The 16,984-nt window shown below is 40.9% G+C and overlaps 1 protein-coding gene across 1 annotated transcript in view; it reads left to right on the top strand.

The window, feature by feature from the left end:
* Positions 1 to 16,984, top strand: part of aff2 (AF4/FMR2 family, member 2) — a 121,812-nt gene that overhangs the window by 43,687 nt on the left and 61,141 nt on the right. Inside the window, exon 4 of the mRNA XM_071927121.2 lies at positions 155 to 588. Within this exon, the coding sequence (XP_071783222.2) occupies positions 155 to 588 (434 nt within the window). The remainder of the gene's footprint in view (positions 1 to 154; positions 589 to 16,984) is intronic.

Genomic DNA, 16,984 nt, shown 5'->3' on the forward strand with positions numbered 1-16,984 from the left:
TGATTGTGATTGGCCCCGTCCATCTGGGAGAGAGAGTGAATTTTTTTGTCCAACCTTCACTAGATTTTGAATCAATGACAGGTGTTGCTTTGGTAATTTTTGGGAGAATAGCCCCTAACTTTTCGTGTTTTTTTCTTTCTTTTCCTTTTCACAGACGGTGGCCATTTCAGATCCTCCACCATGGAAGGCAGCCATTTTAAGTCTTCCACAAACACCGAGGGCGGTGCACATTTTAAAACTTCCCCGTTCGAAAACGAGGCGGGCTCTCACCTCTCCTCCGCCTCCTCACCTTTAGCTTCCACGTCGGTTCTGACCACGCCCACTCCCGGTCTAACCACTCCCACATCTGGACTGACCACGCCCACCTTCCCGCCCGGTAGCCTATCGGGGAAGCCGATTGCGGTGCAGCAGAAGCCCACGGCGTACGTTCGACCGATGGATGGCCAGGACCAGGCGCCCAGCGATTCTCCCCAGCTCAAACCCCCTCTGGCGGCCACAGAGGGCTACAGCAACAGTCAGGCGTACGGAGGAAACGCCGTGAACGTGAAGAATAAGTTGCCCAAACTGAGTCTCAGCCACACCGGGGAGGTAAGAAAAAGAGATCATTTTGGCAGTTTTAGCTTTATGCTGTTTGTTAATTTTTGTCAATTCAAGTCAAGTTTTTTTTATAGCACTTAATCACAGTTCCAGTGTCAAAGGGCTTCACAACACCCACATGATGAAAACAAGTCAAATGTTAATCATCTCATCTAAATTGGTTCAATCAACCTTGTGGCCTGGTAACACTTTACAGTATTGTTTATCATCTTGTTGCAGAATGGGGAATTGTTCATTTCCTCATCATTATTTAACACTAATTAATAATTAGTTGAAATGATCCCAATTATGAGAATATCATTCTATCCTTTAATGGCAGGCCAAATAATGTTGACACTTGCAATTTATAATGTTTATGAATATTTTACAAATCATTAGTTATTAATCATTTATCAATACAAATTAAAATTGATAAATACCAAGATTATTAACTAAAGCAATCAAAAGTTGTGGATATTTACTTAACAGTTATGATATACTAGTTTGATTTATCAATTTTAAAAACAAACTACTTCTTAGTAAACTGTTAAGTGATTATAAGTAAATATTAATTAATGATCAATTCACCCTTTATTTACCATGCTTATTTTTAAGTGTTATCTTTATGTTGTATTGTCACTATTCTTTACAATTAAAACTTGCTACAATGTAACCAACTGCTAAATATAGTTAACAGCTTTGACATACTTAAAGGAATAGTTCACCCAAAAATGAAAATGTATCTAGCCTGTACTCATTATCTACTCACTTTCTCAGTCGAAACACCGGTGAATTTGTATGTCCACCTAACACACAGTGAGTTAGCTAGCACTGCTCCGTATCAGCCTTCTCCAAAACAACTAAAGTGTCTGAGAACTGGTTCTTCAGAGTTCCTAAAAGTTTCATGGCTCTAACCGTAATTACAATATTTCCGACAGCATTTGCAGGCAGCATCTGCTTGCTACTGTTGTGACAGTTGGCAGGGTGCGGACTTCTGGACCCACAGTGCAGTCGTTTGGCTTCAGAACACTTGGATTATGCTGTTTGGAGTTTTTTGCCCTTTTTGGAACTCTAGAGAACAAGGACCAGACACTTTAGCTCTTTGACACAGAGCAGCACGAGCAAACTTATGTGACTCATGTGGATAGACAAACTTCACCAGTGTTTCAACTGACATGAGAGAAGATAATGACAAAATTTTCCTTTTTGGCTGAACTATTCCTTTAAAGTGCATAGGACATAAATCATTTTTTTTGTCTTGTTACTTCTTTGACAACAAAATACAAAAAAAGAAAAAAAGATTCAGTCAAATTATTTTTTAGATATCATGCCATTTAGTTTGGGTTTCATTTCATCATATATAAATGCATTGTTGATATACAGTATATTTAGCGTCAGAATTTTTGTCTATGGACTTAGCAGTTGATATGTAATATTACCCAGTCGTGCATTTCTTTCCATTTCCCTGCTGAAATATCTCCCTGCCAACTAGGAAGCACCTAACATTATCTGAATTCAATTTAGTATAAATCATGCCTAGTGGGGCAAAACTAGAATGTAAAATGAATTTATGAGCGTCTGCTTTAGGTGTGCTTCTGATGTAACAGTAACAAGAACTCATGTGATCCCTCGTTCACTTGAATTACAATTTAATTCCTATTATTTCATTAAACAGTATGCCTACTACTTGAGCATAATTAATAGAGAGCACTTCATTATTGAGGTGAATATTCACAGTTGGGTAATTGTAATGTCAAATGAATCTGACACCTCACACTCCTCCACAAGGCTCTCATTGACTTTCTTTCTGACTCGCTCGCTCACTCTCTGGCCTGCTCTCTCTCTCTCTCTCTCTCTCTCTCTCTCTTTATTTGTCTTTGTCACTCTCTCTATCACTCTCTCTCTCTCTCTGTCTGTCTATCACTCTCTCTGTCTTTATCACTCCCTCTCTGGCTCTATCTCTCTCTCACTCACTCTCCTTTTAAAAACAGCAAGAAACACCAAGCTTGATGACGTACGTGTGTGTGTGTGTGTGTGTGTGTGTGTGTGTGTGAGAGAGAGAGAGAGAAACTAGTTGACAGGCGAGTAGTCATCCATATCGAGCGAGCCAGCTGTTCCCATGCTTTGATAGAGCTGGTGTGTGTGTCAGTATGACTGTGTGTGTGTGGGTGTGTGTGTGTGTGTGTGTGTGTGTGTAGCACTCCAAATGAGCCTGAGATGAAGCTTCGAGCATATGGCGCTGAGAAGGAGAAAGCAAGGGAGAGCGGGGAGAGGGAGGGAATTAAAATATATTTTACTTTCAGCACTTATGGAGGGCGAGAAAGAGAGGAAGTATATTCACGGCTATGAGTGATTTACTTAAAAAAAAAAAAAAAACAGCAGACTTTTTACTATTCTCTCTCTCACTTTGTTTCTCCCACTCATGCATGGATGCTCTGTTATCACCTGCTCACCATTTAGTTTTCACTCCTCTCATATTTATACCAGAGAGAGATTATTGGAAGGGAGACGGAAACTCAACACTGAAATGGCAGGGAAGGGAGGTGGAGGAAGAAAGGAATATGAGGAAAAAAGGGGAGAAGATGATGAAAGGAAGGAAGAAAAAAGGAATATGAGCAAAAGGAGCAGATGACGAAAGGGTGGAGGAAGAGAGGGATATGAGGAAAAAGGGGAGTAGGATGACGAAAGCATGGTGGAAGATGAAGATTGACTGATTTCAACAACTTCTCGCTGGTGTATTTGTTCTTAGCGTGGTTGCCATGTTGTCTGTTATTATCATATGAATTATTGTATTTGTTGGTTTTGTTGGTTTTGTTTGTTTTGGGGCCCAAGTGCCCCTCTGCTCTCCAATCTATAGTCTGCAACTTCAACAGCAAGTAAGGAGATTGAATCAGAAAGTGGAAGGATTGCTATTTATTTTATGCTATGAAATAGAGGTAAAAATTGCCCTACTTTCAATCAAATTTTTGATTTGTGAATTAAAAGTTGACATTTTAACCTTTTAAACTTTATCCAGTAAAAGTCAACTACTGTAATCAAGTATATAAAATAATATAAAATAGTGAGAAAGTATATAATTTTGGATTTGAAACTATTAAAGTAATTACTTTCATTTGGGCAATATATCAATGGTATTCATAAATGACAATGTAAGTGTCACATTAACACTTAAAAAAATCCACAGGATTGAATCAGCACTGATGAATGTTCCATATAACAGTTATGAAATTGGTTCAGGCATCATGAATGTGTTTTAAATATTTAATATTCAGCTCAGTGTTCGGTTATTCAGTGTTACCTGATCGTGTGTGTGTGTGTGTGTGTGTGTGTGTGTGTGTGTGCGCACTCATTCACAGCGATAAGCCTTTACTAAACTGCTGTGGAAGCTCTCTGTTAGCACTATAGAATTATTGATAAGAGCCCTTCTCTCTCAAGTGTGTGTGTGTGTGAGAGAGAGAAAGAGAGTGAGAGTGAGTGTGATAACACTATTGATCTTTTCCTAACAGTTACTACAGTAAGCTTTAGTCTAGCTTAGTCACACACACACACACACACGCACACACACAGTGTTATTGTAGACTGAGTTGTTGTCAGCAGCTCTATGAGGTGAGGCACCACAGGTGAAAATGGGGATTTTGAGATGTTTTAATATTTTGCTTCTATAACTATGTAGTACAAAACAATCAATAACATTTTGATCCCAGCTGTGTTTAATACATCAAGCTTTTTTTAGCTAACAAAATTAGGTAAAATAATTTTCTTTTTTTTCAACTTAACTTGTAGATAAGGCCACCAAGTTTGACATGCTTCTTCTCAGCGAAAATAGTAATTTTATATAATAAAATATAATTAAGCCTATATAGCATAATTTGAACTTTACGGAGTATTTTACATGAACAAATAGCAAAAAAAATCATATTTTTGCCATACAAATAGTATGCTATTTTGTAAATAATTCATCCAAAAATAAAACAAATTAAGATAAAAAAAATTGACGAATCCCTCTGTAAATTATGGATATGCAAATTCATAATTTTTCTATGAAATATTAGCTAATTTGAATGTTAACAAAATTAATAAAATTCATAATACAAAAGTGTGTATTTGTGTGCATATTCACCATATAAAATTGTATTCTGATTGGAAAAAGTTTTTTTTTTTTCTCTTATTTCCCTGTGGTGCCTCACCTTCAAGGCCAGTGAGAGAGGAAGCAGAAGATGAGCTGCAGAGTTTAGAGAAAGACCTGCCTCACTTATGGTCAAGCTGTCCGGACGCTGCTAGTGACATTTGATTGCTCACAGGTAGAAGAGGTGCTGTTATCCTATTTTCACTGCATTTCCAATCTGGCAAACAGCAGTTAAGCCAAATTTACTTGTTGTAAATTTTTCAGTTCAACCTACAAAGCTTACATAATGTCTTTCACACTGATTTGAAGTGTGGTGTTTTATGCCTTTTTGCATTTAAAGACCCTATCTTTATACAACACATCAGTTTGATGCTAGTGAGTATGATGTACACTGTAAATTGACTTCATAAAGAGTTATGTGAACCTAAAAATGTGGATAAACTATCCTCAGTTTAGGTGGTTTACCCTGCACTACATCCCTGCGCCTCGCCCTGTGATCTGTCAAAGCACTTTCAGTTTCAACGGAAGCTGCTTCCTCCTCCTAAGCAGCTGACAGCACTCAGCACAGTCTTTATTTTAATGAAGATACCGTTGAGACCGGTTATGTAGCAATAGTTGGAGGGAGAGGGTGACGGCAGTCGCACACCAGATGCAGTTTCACGAGCCGAACAGTTTGCCTCCGTTCACTGTCTGAGAAGCGAGTAATCAAATGTGCCGGGTATGATGGGATAGGCGATGCGGACCGGACCTGTGATGTGACGAGCACAAGTGGAAAAAGTTTCATATTATGCAAATGAGCGCGACGGTTGTGGCACAAGAACCAATCACATTCAGGCATAATTCCAGTTCTCAAATTCACCCGGTCATTAAATCTTTGTTGCTATAGTTCCACTTCGCCTTTGAATGGAAGATGGAAGACACTACTTGTTGTAGCTTGTTGGCCAGAAAGTTGCTAGATGTCTCCAGATGACGTTATACATTAATTTTCATATTAATATATTTGCTACACTTCCCTCTCCTAGGGGAAGGAGGGGCTACGCTGTGTGTGGGAAGTGCTGCGATCATCAGAACTCAGAATTAGACAAGCATGTAGCACAAATCGGCGTCAGCCATACTGATTTGTTGCCAAATGCTTTGGAAGTTAACACATTGGCGTTGTTCCCCTTGGTTGGAAAAAGTTGCTAGGTTTGTCATTAGTCGATTTTGAGAAATAAAGTCACAAAGGGGATCTGAATCACTAAATCTAACAACAAAGTCACCAGGTTGGCAACAGCGGTTAGCTGTTAACAAAGTTGCTAACAAAATGGCATTTTGTAGCTTGCCTATCCCATCACATCCAAATAGCTGTAGCCACTTAGCTAGCTTGCTAGAGTAAAGCATGACTTCAAGACTATGTTTTCCAGACATGATTATGGATTATATTTGGGCGAAATGAAATGAAGGAAATGATAAAACACAAAATACTTCATAAAGAACTAATGTTAAACAAACCAAGAATTTGCTCTGATGCTTGACCCCACAACACACGCAGTGACATGCTCACAAGTGTCGACTTCTGATAGAGTGAAGCGACGCAAAGCGAAGTGGTCATGCTTGGTCCGTAGGCTGTATATGGTAAGAGAGGAAGAAGATGAGAGAGAGTCAGAAGGAGGAAGAGGAGAGAGAGAATGGAGACAAACGGTGGGAGAAAAGGGCCAACGAATGATAGCAGGAGATGCAATTTATCCCTGGCTGCAATAATCAGGAGCCAAATATTTGAAAGGCCCATCGATGGAAAACAGTTTTTTGTTTGTTTGCTCTTCACAGATTACTGAACTATGGATCCAGAGCCTCAAATTCATATATTCCGCATAGAAGTCAACAAACACTTTTGAAGCTGTGCTTGTTTGCGCCTCACTGTAACAATGCAGATGGATAGGCGAGGAGACGAGAGAGAACAACAGGAAAACACTGAGAGAGGGCTGCACATAAAAGTATATAGAAATATCTTCTCTGAGGAAATAATGAACCGACGAGAATGTGCCACCGATGGAAATGGGGATACAATATTCTCTCACTTCCAGCCGAACCAGAAGAGAGTTATGAGGAGTCTGCCAATGCAGCAAACAGCTGGCTTCATTTGCATAATACCCATCAGGTCTCTCTTTCCCTCAGGCTGCCTGTCAACTCGCGACCGAGACATACACACTTACACGAAAATACATATACGCATGCACTGGCACCACCATTCACTGTTTCAGCCGCTATGTATTTATATAGGCACCAAGGCTGGGAATTCTCCGCAGTGATACTATGAACCAAGCCGGCGCTGAACTATTCATCACTACTCCTTTGTGACCAAATGAAAGCTTTTTAACGGTTTAATTTATTTGATTTTCATAAAGCCGGCTAATTGCATCTGCAGAGGGAGGGAGATGAAATGATTTAGTGATTACGGCGATCGGGAAATGATCGTAAAATGATCTTCGAGAAACAAAGTGTACAATCCGATGAATCAAACGATTGTTGAGTGGGTGCGCCGAGGCAGAGGCGAGGGCGCTTGGGGGGACGTATACCTTTAGTCGCATAGAGTAGGTGCTGCTAAGGGTGTCATCATGGCAATAGCTGCCAGGGGGAAGAGGGATCACACAGGAAAGAGTGGAGGAGGCCAGGCTAGTGTTGGCGGCTTTTGGCTTTAAAGAGTAACTAAACCCCAAACCCAAATCTGTGGTGAAGCCTGTAGTAGGGTAGTGAAGTAGGGTACTGAACTAACCATCTGCTATTGGCTGGTCTTTGTGCCAGGTGATGTCACCACCTGTTGTACTCTATAGAAGGTGACATCACCTGGAGCAAAGACCAACCAATAACAGATGGCCAGTTCAGTGCCCTACTTTTCACCATTAGGTGTCAGGCTTCACCACAGATTTGGGTTTTCGGGTCAATTACTCTTTAAAGACCCCATGAAATGGCATCTTTACTTCCTGGATTTGATGCATTTCCTGTTGAAACAGGATGTTGGGGCGGGACATAAAGCAGTGAGGGATCATTCAAAAGTCTAAACCAATGGGATATGAGTCAGGGAGAGAGAGGCAATTTTATTTGATGGGAGGGGTGTGGAGGGGTGGGATTGTTCAAAAATCTGATGGTTTTATTGGTTAGAAATTGCTACTACTACTACTGCTACTAGTGCGGCATGAGGTCACCATTAAAGATACTTTGTTTTCCAGTAAGTAAAAGTAATGGGAGTTCATTTCATGGGGACTTTAATTAATTTACAAGTAAAGATCACGTAAAGCGAGTTAGCTCTTTGTTTGCAGCAAGAAAATGAAGTGTGGAGAATATGGCTACGCGGTAGTAAGTACATGTTAATGGTTTGGTGTTCAGTAACAATGTGGTAATGTTATGTCATGTTATGTAACAGTGTACAAGCAAGGCTGCAGCAGCAAGAAAGCCAATAGCATGTCAGCCTCAGCTATAACATTGCTGACAGAGTCAAAAGTACATCGCTGGCTGTAACCGAGTCGGTCTCTTTGAGCATTACATTTCCATTGATTGCTTTTTGCTAAGAGAGAGTGGCACACACACTCACTCACACACACACACACACACCGTCAAAATTACAATGACGGTTTTATGATTGCCAGAAAGCGATGCTGTTTTTAACAGACAGAATATCATTCCAGATGAACTGTTTACCCTGGGGATTAACATTACAGCACTGCTTACTGGATTAGCCGCAATGATCAGCATTGATCTCCGCTGTCAGTGTAAGAGGCTGATACGGCGCATTATTATCGCCCCTTGGAGTGCTGTCATCTCCCTCCTAAGTTGAAACACCTCCCCCCCTCCCTTTCACACCATTCCAATTGGATCTTTTCTTCAAGTGGCTGACCAGATAAAAAACCCCACTCCTATTCAGATGTAGCGGCCATGCGGTGCCAGTGAATGTAAGGTTCAAGCCGGGGCGAGGCCAGGCGCCGAACATGAAGTGTCTGCCAGTGTTCGGTGACCCGGGGTTACAGCAGTCAATCCCTGCGTTTTTCACCGCAGCTTCGACATCGACTGTTGGAATGATTTTGGGGGGCTTAGCGGGCCAAGGTGCAAACCGTGTACCTGATGTTGTGGGCTCACCAAGTCAATGGCTGGCTTTCATTCAGAGTTTAAAGCCTGATTCTGGGGTATTTTAATAAAAGAATCATGGGTAAATGCATGAAGTTAGGTTGAGTGGTAGGACAGCTGGATCTATTTCAGTTAAGACTTAAATGTTTCACATCTTTGGGTGATGATACACACTATTTTTAAGAATGTGTAGCTCCATAATTCTACCAACAGTCAACAGTGTTTTTGTGTTCATTATAACCCACTATATTATCTCCTTTGATCTTGCTGGAGTTGCCAGCTCTCATCCCTGCTGAACGTAAAATGATTATTTTATGTGCTCGCAGACGCTGCCAAATAAAGTGGATGGCCCGTTCTCCTTTAAAAAATTGCCATTTTATATTGCGCCAATGGTCGTCCATGTATCATGCCCTCCAGATGCTTTAGGCTACTTCTGTTTCACATAACACATTACCGAAGTACTTCATTTGAGATCATAAATTACCGAAATTCTTTACTTTAGATAATTAAATACAACAGCGATGTCATTTTTTAGGATCTTACTTCATTCTTTTCTAGTAGAAATTTCCAGTTTTTTATGTCGACCTGTACACACTGTAGTGAGGTTATTTATTATGAAATAGTGCGCTGCTTTAATGCAATAATATTAATTTACCAGGATGTTTGGCTAATAAAATATCTTAGCTAATACTAATACATCTCGGCCGGTAAAAGATAATAAATTACAAGGCCACTTCATTTTAGACAATAAAACACCGGATTGAATGGCTAATAAAATATCTGACTATTCCATAACAGCTTATGTCTGCCGCCCATAAAAATATGGTAATAAAAATCTTTATTGCTCTTGGCGTTACAGAACAATACATGGAGAACCCCTACTGCTAGCTCTTTAGTATTATTCATTAGGTTCTGATACAGGCCAGTGGCTGTTCCTAAGTTTGTGTGTGTGTGTGTGTGTGTGTGTGTGTGTGTGTGTGTGTGTGTGTGTGTGTGTGAGCGCGGTAGGGCCTTTTAATAAAAAATGGGCTCTGCGTTGCCAGTTTGCCAATCAGAGCATAGCCATGATATGCAAATCGTACACACACACACACACACACACACACAGACACACACACACGCAGTGGAAAAAGTGTGTGAGAGTGTTTTGCATCTACCAGGGCCATTACAGACATTTTAAAATCCTATGAATATAAAAAAGAGAGAGAGCGCGAGAGAGAGAAAGATAGAAGTGAGAGGAGGGAGGGAAGGAGGAGATGGAGAAACAGAGAGAGAGAGAGAGAGATGGCCTGGGAGAATAGTGAGAGGAAAACTATATTTTCTGTTCTTTTCTGTGTGCAACAGTTTATTATTTAGTTGGAGGGGAGATTGGATGGGAGGATGCGACAGAGAGATTACACACAGATGGAAGATAGAGGCTTGAATGGCTTTTTTTTCTCTCTCTCTCTCTCTCTCTCTCTCTTTCTCTGCCTTTCTTTCCGCCCGCCTCCCCCTTTCATCAGTTTCGGATAGTTTTCCCCGATATTATAACTGCCGCTCCCTTGCAGTGGAGTCTGGCAGTAAGAGATGAACCCAGCCGTATAACCCTGTGCTTTATGAGTATGAACCACGATTGGTTGATTGAACAAAAGGGCGTCCTCCAATCAGAACTAATTCCTCTCCCTCATTAGTGACTCACAGATGGTTTTCATGTTACTTGGACAAGGCATTAACATAGGAAGAAACAGACACAGAACATAGGGGGTTTGGGGAGATTAGAGGTTAGCAACACTGCAAAAACTGACAAACTCGTTAAGTTATTTTATCTTGTATCCAGACTTATCAAGCTCATTTTAGGATTTTATTGGTGAAATCATCTTACTGCACTGGCAGATAATTTTACCGGTTTCAACAAATTTGCCTTTTCCTCAGGAGAATGTAACTTGTTTCAGGACCTTTACTTGGTAAAAGTGAAATTGTCTTGGAGAAAGTTTCTTGTTTTGAAATTTTCTTTGTTGTTTTATGATGATTTCTTGAAAGAAGTCATATTGGCATGAATCAAGTGAAATTTATTGAAACCAGCAAGATTATCTGCCTGTGCAGTGAGAGAATTTGACTAAAAATGACACAAAATAAGCTTGATAGGTCTGGAAACTCTGCTTAAATATAGACTAAATTAATGGGGACAAAGTAGAGGAATGACTGATGACTGACAAGATATTACTATTATTTGGTCAATATGATAAATTATTAGATAAAGGTCACCAAACAATCAGTTTAGAGGGAATATTTGTCCTAAAAAAGTATGACATCCAAGTAGATTTCTATAGGTTTTTTGCTTCATCTTTGCTCTCCATTATAATGCTAAAAACCACAAGATCAAATTGGGATCTGCCCATACCTTGACATGCCCAATTGATTCCTGTGGCTAAGGGAAATAAACCAGGAACATCCTTTCAACAGCTACCGTTTAGTGACCCTCGACTGAGGTACTTCACCACCAGCTGCCCCAGTAGAGATGCTCTCTGGTGAGTGTGTGCACTTTTCAACAGAACCCTCTCTGGGGAAGTGAAGGCTTTAAAAATATGGACACCAGAAATGATTGGCTGAAAGGATTTATTCTGTTGCCTCTCTTCTCCAATAGGTTAAACATTACAGTATTTTGTATTAAAATGTATTTGCCACGTTTGCGTTTCCGTGTAAAAATCATGTCAACCCTCACGGGTGTCAAGTAGAAATGTCGAATTTCCAAATGGTGGTGTGTGTGTGTGTGTGTGTGTGTGTGTGTGTTTGTGAGATACGGAGGACTCATCAGAAACAGGCCCATGACCCATTTTGTCCCGCCAACCCATAACTTAAGAAAGAAAACACCTCTCCTTCAGTATAATGCAAGCTAATAGAGAATTGAAGAGAAGAGGTGAAGGAGTAAAGGGGAGATGAGAAGAGAAGGAGCTAATAGGAGGAGAGAAGAGGAATGGAGAGGAGTGGAACAGAAGCTAAGGAGAGGAGAGGAGAGGACGAGGAGAAGGAGAGAAGATGATAGGGAGGGAGTTAATATGGTGATTAGATAGAGGAGAGCTAAGGAGAGGAGAAGGAGCTAAGGAGAGAGGAGAGGATGTGATGGGAGAGGAGAAGCATCTAATAGGGTGATTAGTGGGGAGGAGAGCTGCTGTTGAGAAAAAGACTTTGTGTTGGATTATTTTCTCCTCGTAGCAGCTTACAGAGGACCAGCCGCTGTTTTACACCTCAGCTCTCACACCCCCAAATCCCCCGATTTAGACTTAAACTGCATTGAGAGGGGCGAGAGAGGGAGGAAGGGAGGGAGGGAGGATGAGGGAGAGAAGGAGAAAGAAAGGATAGGGGGGAGAGAGAGAGAGGAAGAGGAGGGAAGGAGGATCTCTATCACTGATTTATATACCACAATAGTGATTTGACTTATATCCACTTCATAAAAGCTTTTACATTTGCTATTAAAGAGCCGCTGTCTGGTAGCTCTTCCTGGGAAAAATCCTGGTGCAGAGGAAGTGATGCGTTTAATGTTTCCGGTTTGTTTGGAATCAATAGAAGAAGAACTGGGTAGTTAGCATGAGCAGTAGGGTTGTCGCGGTGGGCGGTGTTACCCGTGGCATACGGTCTTGGAGTCCACACCGGTGTTATTAGCCCCACACCGGGAATACCGTTATTTTGTATTTTGTAAAATAAAAGCACATATTCAGAGCTTCCATGTTCAAGTTAGGCTACTAAATGATAAATGGACATACTAACAACATACTGATCACTAATATCTGATCACTAATATGACAGATTAGGATCAATAGGATGAATTATTTGTCCTTACCTAGTGACAGTAATGTGTCCAGTACAATCCAATGGTAGCCTAAAGAAGGGCAATATGCCAGAGTTATAAATCGCTGATTAAAACGGTGTTACCGTTGACAAATGGCGTTAACGAATTTTAAGTTTCACTTTCATTGTAGTGACGCTGACTTTGCTAGCGCTTAGACCCCCTGGGTGGCGACAGGCGGTATAACCGGTATGGCCGGTGTTGAGGAGGGAAACGACACCGGTGTCAAAATGGCACCACCGTGACAACTCTAATGAGCAGTGATAGCCACCATGGCTGACAAAGAAAATAAACTGAAACTGCATCAACAGAAAATCCAAGGAAGAAGACATCACAGTACTGGACACACTGTTTGATTGACAGGTGATCTCTGGGAAGAGCAGTGCAGAAACACCACAGCAATGACACAATCAAAAGAACAAGGAACCGGAGGATTACCACTTTAAAGAGAGAGAGAGCGAGAGAGTGTATATATGTGTGTGTGTGTGTGTGTGTGCCTGTGCCTGTGCCACCATGGTGTGAAATACTACAGCAGTGCTTTGGGCTGCAGTGTAAACACACACAGCTTACCTGTGAAGTCACATCGGTCTCATGCAGCTCATTTTTTAGCTCAGTGGTTCTCAACTTCCGGGCTGAGGGCCGACACTGGCCCCCGCGATGTTGCTGAGAGGTCTCTGCTGGGTAACCGGTACAGAAACAGCCCATTCTTTCACACATTTTATAGTCATTTTAGTGGACAATGGAGAGAAACAGGATAGATGGCAGAGTGGCAAGTACCAATAGGCCCCAAAATTGTTGCTAGAAATTGTTTGCAGGAACTAAAAGATTGATATAGCCTTCTTTCATGCATATTTTGAATCTGAGTTATTCTGAAATGTCAGTACATTTCACTATATTTTGTTCCCTATCTCCCCAACAAAGCACTGCCTCCATTCCTAAAGTAATCCACCAAGTTTTTGGGAGATTGTCCCAAAGATTGTGTGTTAGCATGGAGCACCAGCGCCAATGATCTACAGGGGACACATGGATGATTCTGGTGTCTATGTTCATCACAAACAAATTATGCCACTGATAAATATTTGTTAATCATTTTGTATTTTGTAGACAAAAGGGACTCATCCAGTCCTTTGGGAATGAAACGTGTGTGCATGGACATACATACAAATGTGTACAGGAACACACACACACACACACACACACACACACACACACACACACACACTTGATGCCCTATTGTAGGCTACTGCTGAGGACCCTTCCACCTCCCACCCTTCCTCCCCTCTCTCAAGAAGCACTTATTTAGTTGGTACACAGACGTCATGCTGAGAACCACACACAGTCAGACCACACACACAGCGAGCACAACACACACACACACACACACCCTGCCACTAGAACAAATCAAATATACTCAGCTTGAATTTTGCCACTACACACACAGACACTCACACACCTGTCAATCATTCTCTTTTCCCTGCTCATTGAACTAGGCTGCGGTAGGGAGGTGTGTGTGTGTGTTTCCTGCTAATTAATACAGAGGGGTGTGTGTGTATGACTGTGTAAAGCCCTTTTTCTTGACATTTATATACAGTTGTGTGTGCGTGCGTGCATTTATCTTTGTGTGTTATTATAACAAGGTTTCCTTTGTTGAATAGTGTGTGTGTGGGTGTGTGTGTGTGTAGGAGGTGTTCCTTTCACAATTAATCACAGTAGTGAATCTCCCTCCCCTTGTCGTATAATACAGATGTCATCCACAGCAGTTACTCCTCAGTGCTGCTCTAAGTGGTTCAAGCATTTATATTGTTTAGCTTACTGGCTTTTAATTGTATTTTTCTGAAAAGTTTATTATTATGATGCTATATAGTATATATATAGGTTGGTAAGTAAATAGACAGATTTTTACAGCATGATGTAAAGTAATAACTCTGCTACATACATGGATACATAATAATACATCTATAGAAACCCAAGAATACATAGGCCTCAATCTCATTGGTTGAGTTAAACCTTAGTGGGCGGAGCCAAGAACCACAGTTTTTCTGGCTGTAATGTTAGACTGAAGTCCAGTGAAAAATACAAGAGGTAAGGGAGGAGTTAGCTAGTATTATGAAGTCTAGCACTCTTGCTACTAACTGAAAAAATGCAATCTAGCCATACTAAATTTAGCAAGGTTAGCTAGTTAGCTTAGCTGACCTTCCAAGTTCAAACTAGCCAAACGTAGCTATCTACGTAAAGGCTAACTTGCCTGTTAGCTAACTTGTGCTTGGAAAAACTGATTCTTTGGCTCCGCCCATTGAGGTTTAACTCAACCAATGAGATTATTTCTACCTGCAGAGCAAGTCTGCATTCGAGAAATGCTTGCATAATTAAAACAACGATCTGCAAACTGAATAGACAACACACTGCAGTGCTAAAACTGGGACAAGATTAGCAGGTAATGCAAATCGGATTAAATAATAAATACAGACACAGAACAGAATACACAACGTCGGAGTGCAATAAGTTAAGGTAGTACTTTCACATGTACTGAGGTGCAGACAATGAACATGGACAAGTTTATGGTGGTTTTGTAGTGACATTAAAGTTGAAGTGTCCAGATACTGTAGCAGTGGGGGACAAGCTGCTCCTGAAGTGGACGGTTTTGCTTGTCACAGATCTGAAGTGTTTTCCAGAGGGAAGCAGCTAGAAAAGATGCTGCGATGAGATGAGAGAGGCGGAAACTCTCTTTCTTGGCACGCTTGATGGAGCGCTGCATGTAAAAGAGATTCAGCCGAGGGAAGGTCAGCGCTGGTGATCTTCACCGCTGTGGAGATGATGTCTCGTAGTTTATGTTTGTATGCGATTCGTATGTGTGCTTCTGTACCAGGAAGTCATTATTCTCTCTGTGGCCAATGTGTGGAATATCAGATGCTGGTTAACCCTGAACCTCCTCAATCATCTTTACAGATAATGTAGTCCAAGTTGATGTTGAGTGAAATTGTAAGTGACAGGGAGAATATATATATTGATATACAGTACATCCATCCATTATATTTAACTATTTTGTCAGCATACTGTAGTTGCGAGCGAGATATTTCATTTTAGAACACAAAACTCTTCTTGAAATGTGTCTATTGAAATAAATTCTGCAACTTTTTAAAGGATAATACGCAACGTAACTAACGATAACGCTTTTACAGGCTAGGTCATCGATATTTTATTTAAATTGAACTTCAGTTATTCTTCCACAAAATGGATACGTGGCATTTTGGGTATCAACTTTTCAATTGTGTAGAACACTCTTGCTAATTTCAATGGTGCGGCCCCTTTAGATGGATGGCTCTGGGTCATACTAATACAGATTGAAGCGTTTAGCTTGGCTAGCTGGCTCCAGGATGTGATCCATCAGAAAACAAGGCTAATGTTTTCAGCTAACCCACTCCTAGTGCAATTATATGGTCCACTGGCATTGATCATAGCTGCTCTTCTTCAATCTATCCTCCTCTCTCTCTCCTCCCTTTAATGGCTAAGTCAGTGTTAAATGTTTGATAAATGACTTTGGAGACCGGTCTACCATGGATTTATTAAATTTCTATAAAAACCCTTATTTGAGTGTGTGTGTGCACACGTGTGTTAGAGCGAGAGAGGAAGAAAGTGAGAGAAAGTGAGGGAGGTGTGTGTGTGTGTGTGTGTGAGTGTGTGTGTGTGTGTGTGTGTGTAAATAATACTCTTTGGTTAGAGAACAGGCTTAAGGTTTTTTTTTAATAAAAAATCATAACTGGGCTTACTGGATAGTTGAGTGTCTGGAGTGAAAGAAGGAAAGAAAGAAAGAAAGAAGGAAAGAAGGAAAGAAAGTCTCTCCGTTATGCACATACAAACTAGCTTTAACTTAAAATTCAAAGTGGGGACTGACTGCAATCTGAATCTGTTCTTCATAAGTAAAGTATTACACACACACACACACACACACTAACACACGCACATGCCAGTGGAAGGCCAATTAGTGCAGGGTGAAAACAACAGGCTTTTTTGAAGCAATGTTTCAATGACGACATTTAATTGGATGGTAAATCAACTCCTTATCTGCCTCTCCACAGATTGGTGCGGGGGGAACGGGACGAATAGAGAGAGAGAGAAAGAGCGAGAGAGGGGAGAGAGAGAGAGAGAGAGAGAGAGTGAGATGGGGAGAAAAAAGGGGAACGAGAGGAACAGAAGGAAAGAGAGGAACAAATGAAAAGCGATGAGAGAGAGCTCAAGAGAGGGAGAAACAGAGGGAAACAGAAAGAGAGAGCTTGTGTGAATCTTTGAGTGTGTGCATTTGTGTAAATGTCATGAAAGACCATGATGCACAGCTAGGACAGTCGGTATGTGTGTGTGTGTGT

Source organism: Centroberyx gerrardi, chromosome 16 (assembly GCF_048128805.1).
Source record: "Centroberyx gerrardi isolate f3 chromosome 16, fCenGer3.hap1.cur.20231027, whole genome shotgun sequence".
Lineage (NCBI taxonomy): Eukaryota > Metazoa > Chordata > Actinopteri > Beryciformes > Berycidae > Centroberyx > Centroberyx gerrardi.